Source organism: Manacus vitellinus, unplaced genomic scaffold (assembly GCF_001715985.3).
Source record: "Manacus vitellinus isolate BGI_N305 unplaced genomic scaffold, ASM171598v3 scaffold_0_pilon, whole genome shotgun sequence".
Classification (NCBI taxonomy): domain Eukaryota; kingdom Metazoa; phylum Chordata; class Aves; order Passeriformes; family Pipridae; genus Manacus; species Manacus vitellinus.
Window position 1 is genome coordinate 21243816 of NW_021938789.1, and position 22082 is coordinate 21265897.

General features: G+C 39.6%; 1 protein-coding gene across 4 annotated transcripts in view; it reads right to left on the reverse strand.

The window, feature by feature from the left end:
* The window catches only part of USP46 (ubiquitin specific peptidase 46), a 55504-nt gene extending 36840 nt beyond the window's left edge, over nt 1–18664 (reverse strand). For 3 of the 4 annotated variants that reach the window (XR_001920220.2, XR_001920219.2, XM_018069130.2), the window contains exons 1-5: nt 18265–18664; nt 17197–17318; nt 3905–3985; nt 2879–3092; nt 1134–1363 (exon numbers count right to left, since the gene is read on the reverse strand). Coding sequence is in view for 2 of the 4 variants with exons in the window: in XM_018069130.2 (XP_017924619.1) it covers nt 1134–1363; nt 2879–3092; nt 3905–3985; nt 17197–17277 (606 nt within the window). In the remaining 2 variants the exon portion in view is untranslated. The remainder of the gene's footprint in view (nt 1–1133; nt 1364–2878; nt 3093–3904; nt 3986–17196; nt 17319–18264) is intronic. The other variant, XM_008927446.3, reaches the window with a different exon arrangement.
* Between the last annotated feature and the right edge of the window lie 3418 nt (nt 18665–22082).

Sequence of the window (22082 nt, forward strand, 5' to 3'; positions counted from 1 at the left end):
CTGGTAGGACCTGGATAGAGTTTATCTCACCTAACTTCAGCTGTCTAAAGATATTTAACTTCAGCTTGCTGTCTGAAGATACCTTTTTTGAGCCCCCATCTTAACACAGCTAATCTAAAGCTGTGTTTTCTTTAGAGTACTTCCACAGAAGCAGTACTGATCTGAGTAAAACCACAGAGTTCTTAGGCCAGAACAGTTTGCTGGCCCAGTTCACAGCATTGCTGTACCAATATTTGGTACCAACAGCAGCTTGGTAACGCCATGGTGCCGGGATGACCTGTATGCAGCAAAAGCCTGATGCTGCTAAAAACTTCCTGTTTCATGAAGCAGCCTAGACATAGATGGAGAGAATTTCCTGAAGAAGCTCCTTTATAACCTCCACCATCTACAGAAGGTGTTGAGAAAACTGGTTCATCCTTGATGCCTATCAACTTTGCTTTACCAGGCACAGGCTAGGTGAGGTTAATTCCAACCTTTTCAGAAGGTCAGTGTTGCTGTTCTCCCCAAACCAGATTTTTTTCCTGTCTGTGTTACTCTTTCATATAGCAACACCAAAGGGATAATTTTTAAAAAATATTTCTCTTCTCTTTCAGTAGGAGCATGTGATTGAAAACCACAGAAATCAATAACAGACTTGCAATCAGGTCCCCTAACTAAAACTAATTTTTAGTTATACTTCAAACATAAGAGATTCCAAACTGGCATCAACTTCTAGAAAATATTAGGGAGATAAAAGAAAACATATAGTTTGTTAATAATGAACTGTCTGTATACTAGTCGCATTTTAAGATTGAATTCACACAAATTCTTCTTGACGTTTCACTTATTCATTGAATATGATGTTAGTATCTTCCCTCAAAGTTACAGTAATAAGGAAGGGTATCGATTCACTAGCAAGAATTTTAACTGTAGAGATATGTATTACGACAGCAAAACCTGACATATGTTAGCCAAGTAATGCTTAGAAAAATAAATTTTTAGAAAAGAATATACTCACTTCAAGAAGTAAATTCTACAGGAATATCCACAACTCTCAGATGTCTGAAAAGATTCATATATTTATATGTATATAAAATGTATCTATCTATTAATGAACAACAACAACAACAAAAAAAATCTATCCCAATGCTTACGGTTTCACAGTTCAAACATCTAGTTTCGTTAGTCAGTGTTCCCTGAAAAATCTCATGCACCCAGGTGAGTTCTTGTTTATTGTTTTCTTCAGCTTCATTCATGTTGCCATTTTTCAGTTTCCCATTTTGTTTTTCCTGCTTCTTCTCCTCCTGCAAAATGTCTGCAATGGTGTTGAGCAGGTAGTTTAAAAACTCATGTGCATCCTGCTGCATGTAGTTGTCAAAGAGATCTGTGAAGAAGAGAGTCAAGATTTGTACAGCATAATATATCTTTTTCTTCAAGAAAGAAAATTTGCTTCCTCCCATGGAGGGGCTGGGAATTGTCTGCTGAGGGGAGGTACAGAACAAATCTCCTTTGGCTTTGTTTTCCTTCCACATGCAATTTTTGCTTTGCTGCTTTTTTTTTTAATTAAACTGCCTTTATCTCAATTCACAGGTTTTTTTAATATTATTTTCTCCCCCTGCCCTGCTTCGTGGTGAGTGAGAGAGAGGCTTGGTGGGCACCTGGCAGTCAGTCAAGGTTAACGCACTTTAAGTAGTAATAATAATAACACCATCTAACAAAGCTCATTTTTTACACACAAGTCTGATGAGCAGAGACTTGTCCTCTTCAATAAATGCTCACAGGAGAAGAAGGAAATATCCCACTGGTGACTTAGTACAGACTTCTCCAGTGAAGGCTTAACTTGGCCACCATGTCGAAGAAAAAAAGAGTCTGTGTTCCCAGAAACGTGTATTTTTATTCCCCTGCTCCTGAAAAAGCTCACATGGATTTCCTCAGAAAATATTGTACAGGACCTTCAGCTTTGTAGTGTCTAGCCTGGACACATAAACAGGTTAATACACACTGAGTCTAGCCCTAATTTAAAAAAGCTGAAAACATAAGATCCAGTCTCTAAAAGTGATCCCGAAGGGTGTGGGGGCATTTATCACTAGATGACTGAGAGTTAACTTTGTCACAATTTCAAAAATCTGCTTTGAAATGAACAGTCTGCCCATTTATATGCTGTCACCAGGAAGCAATTTCTTCCAGGTGTTTGACTCGTACTTTGACTCTTCATTCAAAGCTCCTCTGTTTCTAAGCATACCACCCACATTGATATGAATCTAGGCCAAAATGGAGCTGTGTGGCAGGCTTCTCTGTCTTAAGATGCTCCTCATATCCCATAGAAAGAACTACTACAAGATTAGGCATATGCTGTTGCCAGCCTAATGCTCAAAAGGCGTCTGATGCTTCACAGAGTAAGACTGTGTCCACCACTCCTAAGAACAAGAGCAGCAGTTGATGTGCACTTGATGGAACACTCCCCACACATCCAGTTACTTATTCTCCAAAGTGTTCTGGAGTAGTGGTGCTTGTAGCACTCCTAGGCCACACAGTTTCTATACTGCCAACTGCCCTCAATGTTTCTATCTGCCACAAAAAGAAGAATTTAAAAATTAGAGCAGAGTGTCACCCTGTTCCCAATCCCGGCTCACTGTACAGTACAGTCTGTCCCGCCATGCTGTGAAAACATTATTAATTCATACACTTCTGGGAACATATGAAACCTGGTATGGTTATTTCAAGCATAATATTGTGTACACAGATACTAAAATATTAATATCAAAACCCCACAAAGTACTAAAAGCAATTTACAAATCTAACTTGCACATCTGATTACTATGATCCCATTGCCCAATATTTATTTATACATTTCTGATCAATGCCTGAATGTCTTAGAGGATTCCAGTTTTACACTTACCGTTCTCTTTTCGTAACCTTGATATGAACTTTTTTGGTGGAATAACTCCAACTTTTTTCTTCTGAGTAGCAATACTGTGGAAAAGATCTGCCAGACAAGTCAAGAGATTTTCTTTCTTTTTCTGTTGGGCCTTGTACGATAATACATTTTCCCGAAATGGCCGGCAAAAATACAATGCCTGCAGCACGGAGTTACAGTAGCAGGTGTTCCCAAACTGCCAAGTAAAATTAAAAACAAGCTTAATCCCTGTGTGTCACAATAAAATTATTTGCTTCATTTAACTTCTGTGTCCCTGTCACAAACCAGCCACTTTTCCATGCAGTTGCTGCAGAAATATATTTCCACACCCACCCCTGACACTTCACAGAAAAAACTAGGGTGTTCTAAATTAACTAGGATGCAAAGTAAAGGTTTCCACCTGCAAGAGATATATTTATTGTAGTGGATCTTGTTAAGTTTGTTTTAATATAATAACATTCTCTTCCTAGGCTCTATCTTACTGCTCAGTAGTAGAATGACTAATGTTTCAATGGAAAGAATTACTATATCTATATTATTTATGTGGGAATAAACAAGTGATTAAACACCCTTCTCACTCATTCTCTCCTTGGTCACATAAAAAAGCTCCTCCTAAGAGTCCCCAATGCAGAACGCTGTACCTAAGCTTGTACATACTTCCATCACTTCCTCCCTGCCATTTCACAGCTAAAATAGACTTTTAACTGTATTGAAGTGTAAGTTCTAATCTCTGGAAACATTCACAGAACAGTAAATTGTTCTCTCCGGGAGTGTATGAATCTGTCTTCAAACATCTGATACAGTTCTGCAACCTAATTTGCCTGAAATTGGAACCTGGGCAGCTTTTTTTTTTTTTTTTTCAAAAAAAAGACAATCCTACCTTAGAATAAGATTGGTAAGAGTCAGGGAGAGAGGAAAACAAACCAAACCAAACCAAACAAAGCAAAGTTCAAGTAACATCAGAGCCATAGTTCTGTATATGGTTTACCTACTGAAAACAGTACTTACATTAACCAGTCCGAAGTAGTGTTCATTGATTGGAAACTGCTCTGGGCCAATGTCTTTTTCCAGAGCAGAGGCATTGGTGCCCTATACAAATAAAAATTCAAAAAAAAAAAAAAAAAAAAAAAAAAAAAGAAAAAAAAGAAAAGGAAATTATTTAGAATAATAAAATTCTAAAATAAAATTATTTTAGTATCAAGATAGAAAATCATTTTTTCTTTTAGCTATGATTAGCCAAGCTAACTCTGTCTTACCAATAGGCAAGCACAACAGCCTCATGAGACAATAAAAATATTTGCAAATCTAGGTAGCAGAGCTGGCCTGGCATGGACCCTCTAGTAATGGCTGATTAGAAGTGAACAGGTCACAACAACAGCTGTTCTTCCCATACCCAATTCCTTCTTAATTTTACTGTGTACATGAACATCTGGACCCCATTACTCACTTGCCTTATAAAGATACCTGTTGATCTTAAGCACAAGCCTAAAAGTTATCTTGGCTAACCAGTTCCTAGATGTAAGGCACGTTTTCTAAGCATTACTGAAACTCCTCTGAATCCCTTTTAATTCATCATCAGCCTGTAACAATATTTGGGCTTCATATTGGTACACAGTTACAGTAACAACATCACAAATGTTAAAAGCAAGTAATATACCTCTCATTTTTTCCTATCTAACATCAAAGGGCAATAAACTCAAGTACTGTTACATCTCCTAGCCTTGGTGTGGCAAGTTATATTCAGCTTATCTTCAATTGCAAAGTTGTTTAGGTAACTGCTGCTCTGTGAAGTACAACCATTAATTTTGTATGTTACCTGTAGTTTTGCTATATTAAAATGACCATTTTTAAACAAGTTGAAAGTACTAAGCAAGCAAAGTAGGTTGCTGCCAAATGTGTCATTACTCCTACCCACTCTGTAAGCCTGGCTCCATCCTTTTGAGATCTTCCCTTCAGATATTTCTAGACATTGATGAGTTCCCTTCTCAGTGGTCTCTTCTCCAGACTGAACAGGTCCAGCTCCCTCAGCCTTTCCTCATAAGAGAGATGTTGCAGTCCTCTTATCATCTTTGTTGCCCTCTGCTGGACCTGCTCCAGGAGCTCCATGTCCCTCTTGTCCTGAGGAACCCAGAACTGGACACAGCACTCTAGATGTGACCTCACCAGGGTCGAGTAGAAGGGCAGGACCTCTTTCGACCTGCTGGTAAGGCTCTTCCTAGTGCATCCCAGGATACCATTGGCCATCTTGGCCACCAAGGCCACTGCTGGCTCATGGACAGGTTGTTGTCCACCAGGACCCCCAGGTCCTTCTTCACAGAGCTGCTTTCCAGCAGGTCAGCCCCCAGCCTGTATTGGTGCATGGGGTTATTCTTCCTCAGGTGCAGTAATATGCATTTGCCTTTGTTGAATTTCAGACAGTTCTCTGCCCATTTCTCCTACCTGTCAAGGTCCTTCTGAAGGGCTGCACAGCCCTTTGGGGTATTGGCCACTTCTTCCAGCTTTGTGTCATCAGAAAATTTGCTGAGAGGGCATCTGCCCATTCATCCAAGTCATTGATGGAGAAGTTAAACAATACTGGGCCCAGTATTGAACCTTGGGGGACACCACTAGTGACAGGTCTGTAACTAGACCCTGTGTCACTGATAATAATTCTCTGGGATCTGCTGATCAGCCAGTTCTTAATCCACCTCACTGTCCACTCATCCAGTCCATCCTGAATTTGCCTATGAGGACATCGTGAGAGATTGTGTGAAAAACCTTGCTGACGTTATGGTAGGCATTTGCTCAGACTTCATCAGCTAAAATCTTCAAAGTAACTCGTAATCAGATTCAAAAATTTGATGACACTTACCCATCTTCTCCCCAAGGCCTGATTTGTGTTTTGTTACTCCATCTACCATCACCACTGCTTACTATACTAGATTATTATTTCACGGCAACTCATTAAAAGAAGATTATTTTAGTCAACAGAATCAGCAGTGTGAAACTCAGCACAGGTGCACTTTGAGAATTTACAAGGCTTTAAAGTAAAACATCTAAGTTGGCAGGTTCCAGAAAAGCTCCAAAGATTTTGTATTTCACATCCCTTTCTCAGATATTTTTCCATTCTCCCCCTTTCTCCCACATACACAGAGCTCATGGCTCAGATCAAGCGCATGTTATTTCCCAGATAATGCCTTTGAGACTGAAGTGCTTTACAAGCACAAGGCTTCATGCAAAGCTTCATAAGGGGCACACTGTCTTTTCTCACCAGACTCTGCTAAGCCTCAGTGAGAAACTTGGAAAAAAGGAATGATCGATACAAAGCAATTATTGGCTACCTTTCAATAGAGATGACAATGGGATAATTATGTAAGTCCCATATGAAGATTAGTTTTATTGCTAGGAAAGTCAGCCTTGTTAAAGATGGACAGATTCAGCAAAGCATCCGACATCCCGAAAGGGAGGAACCTGATAAACATTTGCCTATCTGTTATTAGTAGTGAAGAAAACAGACACTGTTACCCTCAAAACCTTGTCTGATAAAAGAAAAACATGACTACAGAAGATTAATGCAACTTTTGAAGAAAACCATCTTCATATTACTACTCATTTTACAGCATTCAGATCAAAGCAAAGGTTTTCTTTGATTACACTTTTAGCATTACAATCAACTTCCCTAATGTAAGAATGAAGTAGGTCTTTTTCCAGTTTCGTAGGAAGTATTCTCCACACTGAAATAAATTCTCCCTCTACTGTTCATGGAAAATGCTATTTCTAAAAGGTAACCTCCAATTCTTTCATAAACTACAACTATATGTTGTTAGACAAGTAGAATGCAAGTGCTCTGCTAATTAGTTGCTCTTACATTACTCATTTGCTTCTCCTCCAAGACCAGGGTATCTTACTTCAGAGGATGCCAGATGGTTTGAGAAATCATTCCTAGCATCCAAATTTCCTCATAAATATTGTGAGAAAGAGCAAGAATCTGGATTTTTCAAAAAAATTATCACTGAAAACCAAAAAAATTCATGATGTGCACTAACTGATCTTCATATAAAAATTCTATATTGCATGAAAATTTCTGAAATACACACTGTTGAAACAACATATGCTTAGTAACAGCTCATCATGCAGCTTTACCTCTCCAAAACCAGGACTTGGCAGTTGCAAATATAAAACAAAGCACTACGTGCCAGTGACCCAATAAAACAGAGAGGCTAAATTCAATCTTTGGATGACTTAACTTCCTTGGACTTAATTAGGATTTGTGTCTTTTTATATCAAGGGCAATTTCAGTCTGGTTTATTTTAAGTTCTCCAAAAAGATGCTATTAAATTAATAGAAAAAGAAGTCTATGAAAACCAGTAAGAAGCATAGAGAACTAATACTTCAAAGAAGGATATATTTCTTAAAAGGAGAAAAAATTTAGGCATACTACTTAGTAAACTCAAACCATGTTCCATTCCATATATATTACATGTTTTGTGTATGAAGTGTCCTCAATAAGCAGTTGATATGATGGCAGAAGAAGGAAATTTTCCAATCAAAGTATACCAGAAACTGTATACCCAAATCAGGTTTAAAGTGGAAGAAATACGTTATTACAGACGGGTTAAAGATAATTCAGAATTCAGTTTAAACCTACCACATCAAAAATGGAAAACATATTAGTCTATTGAGGTTAATCAACAGCAAAAATCAACCACGACTATTTAACACGGTTTTAAGCATTCTTGTGCTTGTTTCCACTCCCAGCAAGTCATTTTGGTCACTTCTACAGTGAAAACCTGCTCAGACATTTTAATGCAATTCACTCTCTATGCTTTCATAAATGGTTTTGTGCTTCAGCTAGGAGAAATATCCTACCACAGCTGAATCTGCTGTAGTTCCATAAAAATCAGCAAGAGCGGCAGTGTGGCCACAGGGCCTCAAATGAGGAGAGGCTGCATAAGTCAATGAAGTGGTATTTGGAGTATATTAAATAAATTCATAATAAAGGAGACTGGCTCCTTCTTAAAAAAATACACTAATGAAGGAAATGCAATGAAGTGACTGTGGTAGCCAGACCTTTTGAGAATGAGAACTAGGTCAATGTGGAAACTCCTACTATGTATTCTGTGGTGCTGGTGAACCTTGATTTCTCAGAAGTTTTACCACTTAATTAGACAATAAGTATTCAGCCCTTATAAAATGGCAAAGACATACAGCTAGAGACATAGCCAAGCATGGGTCAATTCAGGCAAAACCAAGATTTCTACCATAGCACTGCTCCAAAAATATTCTCACCATACGACCTATATTTTTTCCTCTTGTTATTTTGCTCTAGGCCTTCTGAAGGATAAGACTGCCAGTTTTCTTTTCAGTTGAAATTTCTGATAATGTTGCTAAGAGTTTAATTTGTGTGCTGTATCACATGAAACAGATTAAGTAAAAAAACCAACAAACAAAAAAGCCAACCCTGCCATTCCTTTACACATTAGCAGGTAAACAAAATAACAGTTCAGGGGAAAAAAAGACACCAGATTAGATCATTAAATCACATGTAGCAAAGTAACCTAAATACAATTATTCTACGAAGTGAGAAATGGAATAGAGCTAATATGAAAGATACTGTCATCAGAAGACAGCAAATCAGGCTAGACATTGTACTGTGACAGAGCTATAAAAAATTGCACTAACTTTCTAGAAACATACACGTTTAATTTAAAGTAAATGAATGCAGTAAAGAAATTAGGACTTCTTATAAGCCACCTATTAAATGGGTATCACTGCATAAACAGAAACACAGTAAGAATAAACTTCAAAGAATAAAAGACAAAAGAAGAAATAAGAGGAAATATCTTGTTCACAAGAAAATCTAAAAAATATAAGGAAAAAAACATAAAAAGTTGAATCATGAAAACAGAAAAACAAATATATAAAGAACAAGAGACCAATAAGGAAAGATGGTTGGTCCATGACAAAGGGTTTTGGATCATATACAGCTATGAAGTACATTTTTTTTTCTTAGTATTCAGGGAAAGTGAGAGCAACATGCTAGAAATAGAGCTGTTTCCTGAAGGGAGAGACTTTAGACAAACTAACGGTGATGTTTAGGCTGGTAGAGGAGAAATTAAAGTAAAAATAGAAATGGCTTCAGGGTTAGGCAGCCTGAGTTTCAGGATTTTGGAAGGCACAGCATTATGGGAGGAAAGGGAAAAAGAAGATGTGAAAGGCCTCATGGCCAACAAATGGCAGCGATGGATAACTCAAAAGAGAGGAAGCAACTCTAAATAAAATCCAAAATTAGCTCCCAGAAGCAACACAAAGAAAGAAGAGTAAGGAAAGAGCAAGCAATATCACAGCATGCATATATGCAGCTGCTTTCAATAGACACGACTTGTCCTCAGTGCTGGACTTTGGTTATCCTCAGCTTTCAGAGGGATATGTGAGTCACAGAAATAGCTGAACCAGCCTTCTTACGAACTCACTGATATTAGATACCAAACCTGAAATTTTTCTGTTTTTTTTAAAGTGTACATCCTACAAGACAGTTGAATTTAACCAGATTAGCTCTCTTTTTGTTCTGTAAAGGAAAGTTTTATTGTTCCTCCAGCAAAGTTATTTTGGGTCTTTGTTGCCACAAGGGAGAAGAGGAAAGAGAGAAAACTTATAGGATTTCATAGCTGAAAAACCACTGTGCATTCATAATTTTGTAGGAAAAATGATTTAAGAAAATGTATCTAAATCAATAATTTTTGTGCATTTCTTCCAAAGAGTTTTATTATCATTAGGCAAATTATAAGAGCTTGAAAAGAGATGTCTAATCTACTCGTTTTTGTTGTTTGTTTTTTTTTTTCTGGATGCACTAAACTATCTCTAAACACAGACATAAGTGTCATATATACCACAAATAAATGCAGCTCTTAACTGTGTGGTTACTAAGAAACATATAAAACCTGACAGCCTTGAAATCCTGAACCACTTAAAATCTTGAACAAAGTGTTTAAGGTACTCAGTCTTACATAGCTTATAAAACAAGTAATTTTTTAAAAACATTGACCGTTAAAGTTTCCAGGATTATGCAACTTTTACCAAACTCAATATTCTCTCATGAGTCTGCCTGCATTCCCAGCTTAATTGGTTTTGGATTAGCAGCACTCAGGCTTTTGCTGGAACAAGTAGCAAAACCATTGGTTTTGGCCAATTTCCTTCTTCAGAACACATAACCTCAGGATGGCCTCACCAGTCAAAAAGGTTTGCTTACAGGCTATAATTTCTTCAATAACATTTTTTCTGGGCCACCTAGACTGTATATGTGGTGCCTCAGAGCATTCCAAAAGCAAAGCACCTTCTAGACTTAATCACAGCTGCACCAGCTGGAATACTTTTTGATAACCCTGAGACAGAAGTAAGAATATCTTAATTAAATCACCATATAACGTGATTTATGAGGGCTGCAGTTACGTTGCAGAACAGGTTTAGAATTCAAAATTATTTTTTGGCAATGTTTTTCTTTTAGAGAAATTGGCTAAAGAGCTGAGACAAATGCAAGATTCTGCACATGAAGAGAAGAATCACCTATACATGCACAGAATGGGAAACAGCTGACTAAGGTAGTAGTCAGCTGAAAAAAAAAAGTCTGTGTGTAGTATAAGATGAATAAGCCACAGCTATGCAGTGTTTTTTAAAAAAATCCCCCAAACCACTACAACAAATATTGACAACATAATGAAATTCTTAGATGGGAGTCTACAGAGGGAGTTCACAAAGTTTCTAAAGTAACTTTCCTGTTTAACTTGTCACTGGTAAGACTTCAGACAGAATCTAAATCCAGGCTTGGTTTAAAGGAAGACAAAAATAACTGGAAAGAATCCAAAAAAGGCAGTCAAAATTAAAAACTCAACTCTAGAGAAAAGTGACGTATAAAGAAGGGTTGAATAGGGTTTAGTTGCATATGACAGAAGAGGCTGAGGCAGGGCCTGACAAAGGTTTTCAGATCATATACAGCTATGAACTAGATTTACTAGATTAGTCTACAGTTTGTTACAGAAGGCAGCTAGTCTCTTCTTGATCTCCACGGTGGACAGGATGAGAAGTACTAAGCTCAAATTACTATAATGTAGATTCCAGTAAGACATTAGGAAACATGATGTAATCACCATCACTGGAATCTCCAAGTTTGACTGTTGTACATCAGAAGCAACACAGGTTTATCAAATGGAATTCCAATGGACAGCTGGAGACTTTATTGTCCTAGGAGAGTTTAGATGCACCTCTTACTAGGTCATCAATTGTGAAATCAAAAAATCAAATAAATGCAACACACAATATCCAGTAATGGCTGGTTTGAAACTCTCAGCACAACAGCCTTCTCTGCAAAGGCTGAGCAAATCCAAGAACATGCTTACAATGCAGGCCTGATGGTGGAGATACAAGCTCATTTCTTCCCCAGAAGCATTAATATGCTGTGGTGTTGAGTACATAATGTACATAAAATGTGTATAAGTGTATCTACCAAATAGCCAGATAAGGACATTTTCTGAGGCTAAAGGAAGATCAGCAGAAGAAACTTTCCTGACTGCTTCTCTGATCGGCTGTGACTAACTGTTCTGGGTTACACAAAAAGTCTTTTCTCTCCAAATAAGCTTCTTTGGCTTTTTGGTGGTTTGTCTTCTCTAAAGAGACTGAACTGCTAGTGATTAATAACTCAAACGTGACCACCTGCAGTGCCTGCCCAAGAGATTGGACTATTGGTGCTCATGGCTCAATCCACAGTGTGCTTTGCTAACAATGTGCAAGTTAGCCACCCAGGCCAGGGGCTGAAGGCATGCACATCCAACACCTCAGGGTATAAGCTGCATGTTGAAGAAGGTAAGGTAAGGAAAGAGGTAAATCCTGTGAGGTGGGGTACTTTTTCTTTTTCTTTACATGGATGACTCAGCTGTGGTAACTTCCTGGAAGATTCATCCTGAAGGTTTTCCTCTCTTGTTCATGAGCCATAATGGACTCAGCTGCACTGATGTTAGAGACAGGTGCAACATCTTAGAAGACTCACGAAGTATCCTGTTACTCCCAGTGTTACATCATCCAGTGTAAAACTCCCTGCCCCAGGGGAGGTATCAGAGGCATTCCCATGTTCCATGTTCCTGAGCATATATAACTCTGGGCTTCAGGGCTTCCCTCATCATCTGGGGCTTACGCCACCACCTCGACTGATCTGGACTGTGGCCACCGCTTTGACCAATGGACATTGAAATTGCAACAACCAAGTCTCATCACTGGATCCAGTGGGTGTCTTGTGGGTCCTTCCAATCCCCCAGGGGTCTGCAGTCCTGCTTCAACTGCCCGTACCAGCACCGCAGCCTCACTCCAGGGCCACACAAGCATCTGCCATTTCCTGCCAGCACTGACTCTCCAACCTTTCCTGCCAAATTTTCTGAGTGTGGGGGAGGAAAATCACTTGGAAGGGCAGCTATCTTTTCTCTGTCCTGTGGCCAGGTGTGTTTTCTCTGGGTGGGGAAGGCCGGCTGCCATTTTGATTTGGTCCAATGGGCAGAGCTTGGAAAGTTTCTCCTCACCGTTTGGTTTAACCCACTTTTATCAGTATAGTTATCAGCATTCTTCTTGGTAAAGAGTTATTTTTTTCACTTACATCTGGGCATATTTGGTCTCTCCATATATATTGGAGAAAACAGGGGTATTAAATTCAAGGGAGGAGACTTCTGTATGAGGTCTCTGCCCCTCCAAATTGTCTCAAACTGAGTCATACTCCAGACAGTGACTCTTCATATCCATCAGAACCTCACCTCCTGCATGGCATTTGCCCACCACACACAGTTAATCAGGGTCCAGAGTCTGCTTTTAATCTCATCTTTTCCACAATTCAGACTCATTCAGCCTTACTTGTCGCTGTTAAAGTCGGGATGGGCAGAGTAACATAGAATCTTCTTCCAAAGCAGGGACAGGATTACAAGAAGGCTGTAATCACTTTATTGTAACAGGTTGAAACATTTATACTTTTCACATATCACACGTGTCAACTTTCTATTGCTGCCTTCCATGTAAACATACATCAGGCTATACACATGTCATCCTGCTATTGGTACTTTCATGTATACACACACCAGGATTGGTTGCAAACTAGTAAACATAGCTTTTGTCGAGTCATCCTGACTTGCAGAAAGTACAGGAAGTCCATTTCTGTCTTCCATCTTCTTCCTGTCTGAAAGTTGCCCACATTCTTCTGCATGCTGTGTTGTCCTCCTTTCAGGGGTATACTGTAATCTGGTTTATGTCCACTGCTTTGTCGATAAATGCCAGGCTGCTGACAGGCTTGCTGTCAACCTCGACACTTACTGAGCTGTAATTAAGAGGTTCCTTTATTCAGGTATTTAGCATAACCTCTGGTTGACTCTTCATTCAGCAACATGAAGCCAAAGACTACTACTTACCAGCCAAAGCTAGTAAGTGTGTAATAACCACTTTAATCATAACAAAGGTATTCATGGAAGACAAGCTCAGCCGTTATTCCAGGTTATCCATTGAAAATGATGTATTTTCATGTTTCTCATTTTGCACATCCGACTCTATCCAATGAAAAAACATCTTTTGTGGATATCTGTTTAACTTTTGATGGAACGCATATTTTCTGCTCGTCAGACTAGTACCTGTTTGTCAGCCATACTCTCAAGTTTCTCATTACTTCAGAAAGGTATTACAATAATTAGACTTCATATTCTCTGTACTTTTCATATTTTTTCTATATTTTATATGTATGTCATACTGAAATTGTGCAGTCTTGAGACTATGCTTCTAAGATTACTTTGCCTGAACTCTTTGTAACTAATTTTTTTACAGATTTAGCAGATTGGTTTTCCTTTAGCAATCTAAATATGCCTTCAGATAGCTGTTTTACTGTCTTGGTATGTATTATTTTGCCTTTATCTCTGTTTATGAGAAGATGTAAAAAACATGAAGAAATACACACTGCAGATTGTTCAAATTAATAAATCCAGTTGAAAGTCAAAGTGATCAATTCTATAACCCAATACCATTCTTATTATATGAAGCAGAATATTACTATTTTCACAGCATTAAAACTGTAAATTTTTTTATGTCAAGCATTTTCCAAATCCATGTTTGTAGACTTGAGTCTTCATTCTGCCAGTGCTCTATATTTAAACAAACTCTGCAATGAGTCTCTAAAATCGTGCTATTAAAACAAACAAACAAAAAAATCCAACATTTATTCTTATTTGTTTCCAGAATGCAGGGACTACAGGGCTTCTCAGATGATACCTCGAATCAAAAGCAATCTGAATGTGTTCAGAATAACCCATTTATTAAATTGACAGAACAGTTTGAAGTGCAGATTGGATTATTTGAAACACTCTTACAAAATTATGAAAGGAGGGGTTAATACCTGTTCTCAACTGAATTCTAAAAGAGAAAAATATGATTCACAGAGCTTGTTAGCCAGATCTGTAAAAATATATGTCAATACATTCTGAAATGATTAGATGTCCTTCACTGCATGTAACAATAAGATCCCTAGGCCACAGCTGCAGCATGAGCTTAACTCAGAACTCAAGGTTGTACCTAAAGCTCATCAACAGAAAAACATACTGCAGAGTATTTCAGTAAGAAACAGCCTTAAAATGCCAGCATGCCTATCCACCTTTGAACCAGTATTTTATAGTGGAGTTGTCTGGTTACATCACAGAAACAATAACCAAAGAGGATTACAGCACTGTAGGGGGTAAATCACATCCCTATTTGGTGTCTTCAAGCGTTACATGGCACTGGACGTTGGTGTTCCCTCAGATAAGGTTTCTCCAGTGTATCTTATGCTTCTTCACATCTATTGTACCTATCCTACATAAAAGGTGACAACTGCCTATTGTATACATCCCTCTGGTGAACATGGTGTGCAGACAGAGTGAAGAAGCTTTTACAGTGTCTGAAAGGCAGGTAAAATTAACATCTTGGGAACTAGACCTCCCTTTTCAACGAGCATGGCCATCATGCCCACACAGAGTCCCACTGATTCCTTCAGGCATAGTTGCCTTCATCCCCTCCACCCCCAGAACAAGTTTTACCTCTTACATCTCATTAGGTAAATCAGTGCATAATAACTAGTACTATTGTTATTATTAAAATTCAGGGAATAAAATTGGTAAAAGCCAATAAAGGAATTTTGTTTAATTCTAGAAAGTTGTGCACTTAAATATTTACTACAAGTAAATGCGCTAAGTGGAAATTTGCCCCAAATATTTTTTCCTTCTTGGTTAGCTCCTACTGTGTCTGTCTCAGCATATGAGAGCTTATCCAGTGAATATATAGTACTAAATCTCTTTTGTAAGGAAGTTAAATACTGTCCTTGGCTTCCTTGCTCCACTACACCTGTTTTGATCCTTCCTAAAAAGACTAACCATCACTACCATCTTCAGGAGATCAAAATTGCAACCCAAGATACCAAACATTAGGCAGTCAATTAAATAGCAAATGTGTATCTTAAAATGTTGACTAGACAGGTTCTCTTGAGCTAAATTAGTAATTAATTAAGCCAAAATTCAGCTATTTTTTCCCTTAGGACACAAAAGCACTTGGACAAACACACAAGAAGCTCTGTCAAAAGGACTACCATTGAAAACATAATCTATGTTGCATTCAGAGAGGGACAAGTATTTCAGGACCAATTGCTCCCTCTGTCTCTCTTTCCATACTTTCCCCCACCCAATCAGAAAATCAACCAGGCATCATCTTTTTTTTTTTTTTTGCAAAAATTAAGAAAAAAATCTCTGTGAACACTCTGAAGTGGAATGGGAATGAGAAAAGATAAAGAAGACCTTGACACTTTTTTTCATTATTAAGTTCAACAAGGTTAAAAAACTTAAAAATATACTAACAAGCAGCATTATATACAAAAATATATAATATTATATATTTTTTTAATTTTATATATATATTTTATATATATATTATATTACCTAAGAATTATACAGCCATTTCTTAGTCCACAAACTGTAATAGCTCAGTTTTTCAAGTACTATATTATAGTGCAGCAACAAGGTCTGGGAATTAAAATCTTTGTATGGTAGATTTCCACAGATGCCCTAAATCAAACTAGCACTGCAAATATTCAGGTTTTATACAGGCAAAAGGTTTACTTTCATACCTCTAGCCTTCTGGAATGTGGTTGTAGCTCCTCCTACAAACCAAGCTCAAATCCACCACCTGACCTAAGTGGACACATTTTTGGACAAACCATAATGCAGTGTTGTCAATGCTTCCATGAATTTCTATTTCTCTTACAGCCCCAAATTTTTGTAGCTGTGTGAAAATCTCCACTTTTTGCCTAAAAGAACTTCCAATCCCTGTGGATTATCCAGAATAGACTAAATGTGACCAACACAACATAGCATCTTTAAAAGCTAAGTACACAGACCCAAAGGAACATGTAGCCTAAAAACATCATTATCATTAGAACAACTTCACCTTCTGTCACAGTACCACGAGCTAGAATTGCCTTGAAGTATGAGTTCTTGTATGCCTTTTCTGCCTGAGGCTCTCATTCTTCCCTTCAGTCTCTCCATTTCTCAGATGCTACTTTTGCAAGATATACTGGCAGTGACAGCTGAGCAGCACACCATTAGAACAACCTCATCAGTTTTGCTATGAATCTGTTCAGTCTTTGAGAGAAGCATACTGCATACAAGTGCATCTGTCTGAAGCACATGAAAAAACCATGGAGTTCCTAGTACTTCATGCCAGTGTTAATGTCTTTCAACCACCTATGAGTCTCCAGCTCCCCTTCATGCGGTGCTCTTTTATACAGTTTGCAGGGCATCACACTGACCATTAATCAGCAGTAAAAACTGGAGCCTGCCTCAGAAGGAAGGTAAGTGTGCCCAGGTTTTCTCCTCAGTCCTGTACTGTTTCCTAAGCCTCTCTTTTCAGTGTCCTCGCCCATTGGACTGGTAATCATTAAGAACAATGAAAAGTTCAAAGAACTATTTACTGTTGGTGAAGAAAGATGAGAATCCAGATTATTTTACCCCAAATCTGGATGTTGTATTAATTTTTTTTTAACCCCAGAACCAACTCTTCCTGTCTGCATTTCAGAGTAGGCATTTCAAAGGGAAGACTGAGGCTTAAGTCAAAACTATGCATGGGATGTCCCAGGCATCTGGTTAGAAATGAAAGAGCAAGCCCATTTAAGTAGAAGTGTGGACATTTGGGAGGGGGAGCAGGCTTGCAATCTGCACTCCCTCCCCCAGACCACTGCTGCTGACCCCACAGGAGCCAGGCCTCTGGGGCTGTGCCTGTTGCCTTACCCTAGAGGTAGGCTCCATTCTCCAGGGCAGATGAATGGTATGTGTGGCATCACCAGCACAAGGCATGCTGGGGCACCACATGGAGGGAAGCTGGCAACTGCGTGTAGCTGCTCTTGAAGAACCTGGAAATAAGGGGGAAAAATACAGACTAAAACAAAAAAATGTACAGAAACAGGCTTCTCTTCTGTTTGCATTGGGGTGCTTGCACACAACCGGTTCTTTCGTGAGTTTGCTACTGTTTTGCTGTATTAATAAACCTTTAACAAAGTTTGAGCTCCTCCTCTTCCCATCAAGAATTTTCAAAAACCTAAACCCAACCAGATGCTCAAAGTTTGTTAGGATTAAAATGAAACCCAAGCACAGTGCAGAAAGCAACCTTTCAGGGGATGGAAAGTACGAAAGTCTGAACATAACAAACAAAAATGTTAATGTTTCCTTATTCTTTCCTAGTTGCATAGTCTGGTTTAGAGAAAGCTAAGTGATTGAAGAGTACTTAACAAACAGCAGTCCTCTTTGAGTGGCATGCAGTGCAAGTTAAACCCTGTCAGCTCTTAAGCTAAGACTTTCTAGAACAGATCCAGAGCATTTGGATCCAAAGGGGTGTTATTCGTTTTTTGTGTAACCTGGGGAGCTCTTGGCCCCATGAGACCATAGGGTGCCTGCCTGAGAGGGTTAAACGGGGTCACTGATTTAATGTGGATTCCCAACCAAACTTGGGTCCTTTCGCAGGATTATTAAGGCAAGAGGAAAGGCAGGAGGAAGTGCAGGAGAAGAGAGGGTGGGCCATTGCTCCGTCTGCAACGCATCCCGCTCCGGGCGACCCCGCACCGGCTCTGCATCTCCGTCCCTCCCCGGCCCACGCCCGGTCTTGCGCCGGGAAAAGTCCTCTGGACATCGTCACTCTCCATCGGCCAACTCCACCCCAGGCACGTCCCGGCGCAGCCTGCCCGGCTCCCCCGCCACGGGGGCAAGGGACAGGGTCCCTCCGTTTGGCTGCGCTCCTGGGGCAGTCCCCCTCGGTCGGCCCCCTCGGGGCTGCCGTGCCGCCCGGCCCCCGCCAGCACTCACCATATTACAGATGGAGGCGATGTTTCTGACAGTCATTAGTCTAAAGGTTGCAGCGATCCCACACCGCCATCTTTATAAGGTGAAAACAGCCCCGCTCATGGTGGGAAGAGCGCAAGAAGGGATAGGGGGCGGCGGCGGCTCCTGCTCCGGGGCTGGGTAAAACCAAGAGGAGGGGACTGCACAGGCACCCTTTGTGCCCGCAGAGCAGTGAGAAGGACGGACCTTCCCGGCCTCCCTCCCCCGGGCGGGTCACCGGGAGCTTCAGCAACGCGGGGAGAGCGGCCGCATCTCCGCTCCTTCCGCCTCTGCCTCTCGCACGGTCCGCAGGGCCCCGGGCTCCCGCTGGAGCGCTTCAGCCGCGTCTCTGCGCCAGCCGGCACCGCGCTAATCTCTCCCTTCTTCCTCCCTCCTTCTCTCCTCCTCCTTTCCCCTCCTGGCGCGCCGCCGCTGCCGCTCCCGCTCCATCGCAGCAACCGCGCCGCTGATCCGCGCTTCTAACAGCGGCCGGGAAGGAAGGGAAGGGAAGGAAGGTCAGAGGCATGCCCCGGCGCGGGCCACCCCGGCGGGGCGGCCGCCGCCGCAGCCAATGTGCTGCGGGGCCGAGGGGGCGCGGGGGGGTTGCGCCTGCCGCCCCTCCGCACGGGCGCTCCGAGGGGCTCCTGGTGCCTCAGTCGCCGGGCCTGGAATGGCCACGAGGCTGCAAAACTGGGGCCTCAATGCGTACAAAATAATACCTGCACGTAGTAGGGCGAAGGACAGGAAGGCAGAGTGCAGGCTGGAGGACATGAATGTGTGGCAGTGACGACAGCACTGTGCTTTGGGACATGCTCTCTCCACCTGATTAGAGTTACACAGGAGCCCAAGCACTTGCAAACCCCAGAACAGTAGGCTGGAATGTAATTTACTGCCCACAGTTGTTGCTTTGTATTGCCATTCATGCAGATAACATTTATCTTCGCAAATGCTGCTTTGGGACCGTGTCCACACCACATGTCCTAGTGCTCACTCACAAGTTCACAACATATGGCACCGTTAATGCAATAATCTCAGTTTCCCTTCAAACACAAGCAAGTCGAGGTCCATGTCTTTCTCCAGGGTAGAGCAGAATGAATGTATTAAGTTTATACACAGGATTATAGGCACAAGGTTGTTAAATAGCTAACTTGAGGTCACACAGTAAATCTCTGAGAGAAGCAAGAATGGAGTTCAGCTAGGGGAGTCCTCATCTTAGAATTCTCCTTTTCCTTAGCAATTATTGCTGTTTTCAGCAGAAGCTTAAGGCCTGTTTATTGTTCCTCTGCTATGCTGAGGTAATCACTCAAATGAAGAGAGAGAACTGCTAATGTTTCTACAGGCATCTCTACTCTTAACAACACCTGAAGTATGGCATGCTTATGCTTGGCTATACTTTTTACTACATGATGAATATAATAACTTCAGCTTATAAGAGCTTTGCATCACAGGTTTTATTTACAGGAAACCTGGAGTCAGTAATTTTATTTTTATTTCAAGAGAAGGTCTTACTAATTAGAAGATTGCTAATAAAAATCTGGCATCAGCAGTAGCATCTAAAGATAAATTCCTGCCCTAGAATAACTTTAGGTAAGTGGCCCCAATCCAGCTCCTTGTAGACAAGTGCCTACTTTATAGAAATGGTATCAAATTTGGCATTAGTTGGTCTCCTGTTGACAGCTTCAGCAAAGAAACCCAAAATGCAGTCAGTTGTCATGGAGAGAGAACTTTCTTTCCTCAGTCAGTTGGATTAGTTACATTAAATCACTACAGACATTTGAAATACAGAATGGAGAAAGATTTTCAGACTTAATAGAGTGAAGTCATCAGGACCACTAAACTGCTACATAAATCCACAAATCACTACACAAAAGAGCCATCAAATAACATAACGCTGAGAAAAAAAGCCAATCTTTGGTATAATCTGTTAAATTCATAATTTTACATTATATGTGTGTTTGATCCCAAGTGTTTAATTTGCTTAAAGTCAGAGGGTTGGATTACATGTAATATGACAGGTTTTCTCAGCATAGCTATGGGAAATGGGAGTTAAGCTGAAGTGTCACTTCAGGACTGGTCACCTTTGGCCTCAGTTCTGAAGCAGTCAAGGCTTGATCAGTCTCCAGTGCATTTCTAAATAGCCTGCAGAGATTGGACAGTACTGCACTGTACCTGGTTTTTAAACTGTGATTCCTTTTATTTCTGAAGCCTAATCATGTATTCTTCGCTGCAGCCAATTTATTCCAATTTACTGTTCGGAATCACACTTGCTCTCAGTGGAAAGTTATGGAGCAAATGAATGGGTTCAAAAGGTGATTAAAAATTTAAATGAAACAAAATGCAGTGCCTAATAAAGCCATTTGCATCACATATATTTAAAGGTCAAGGAAATTATTTCCATAATACGAACATGAGAGAAATCATACAAAGTAAGAAAAAAAAGTAAGGAAAAGGTGATATTCTTATAATTCTGCTTTCTGACTGATGCCAATTACTTGACTTCAGACTAAATTTTCAGGTCGTATCTGTTTGTTAAAGCTTTTTTTTTTTTTAACATGAAATTAAACTGCTACTAGTTAAGCACTTATTGGTTGTTGAAGGAAATATTTGTAAACACAACACATCATTCTGTGAAGAATTCAGTATTGTTTTCCTTAATGCTAATATAAATACTTTAATTTAAAGGGGGACACAATTAATGTCTTATTTCTTAGGATTAATAATAAAAGTAGGAAATAATATGTGAGTGTTTATGTGTCAGTTTGACAAGAGTTTGGGACTGTCTTTTTTGTTCTTCAGTCACATATCAAACCAGGAAAGAAGAAAGAAACATTCAGGATTGAAATGGTGTGTGTTTTTGTTTTCTTCTGCTGTTGTAATTTCCAAAACTAGAAACTTTATTTCCGTAGCTTTTTGAAGATAAAAAAAGTGCTAAGCAATGCAACAAATGGTACTTACAAACATTATAGGAACTGCATGAATAAAGAACAGTGCACAATTGTTTCCACTCTAAAGCATTGCACTGTATCTTCATAACAAACAACTAACCCTGTGTTTCTTCCGAGTATTAGACAAAGAGAAGGAAAACAAAGGACTATTTATAACCTAAGAGTGGTTATATAATTTCTGTTGAAAGGTAAAAAAAAATTCTCCTGCATTTAATTTTAGATCCATCTTGGTCTCATCTGGCTATATACTTCAACATTTTTATTTTGCTACATAGAATAAGAATCTACTGTAAATATCCTCTTTGGTTAGCAGAGGCATGGACTTCCATAACATTTTCCATCTGACTTTCTCAGAGTACTTTGCAAGCATTCACTCAAACTTGTTAAAATATTTGATGGCATGTTAATATTAGCTTCCTTTACAAAGCAAAAAAACAGGAAGCAAAAATTTAGTGTCTTGTCCAAAGTTACACTGCAAAGTTGGTAACAAATCTGGGACTAGAATATCTGTTCACTCTGTACTACAAAGAGGATATTGCATTTCCTCTCCAAAAATCTTGAAAAATTCCACAGAAGGTTCATTGATGTTTTTCTTGTAATAAGCTCAGTTCCAGAAGTGGGTAATCATCAGTTGTTTTGCTGAACAAGTGTTTGGAACAGAATCAAACTTAGGATATATTTCCAGCCAATTAAAAGACCATTTCAATTGAAAAGGCAGTTAAAACAACACTAAGGTTTTCTGGAAGATTGGAAAATATATAATAAGAATTAAAAGATAATTCAAATATCAGAAATACTTTCAGTGCTGACAATGTAGCTTTAGAATTTTACAATTTTTTTAATATAGATTTTGTATCT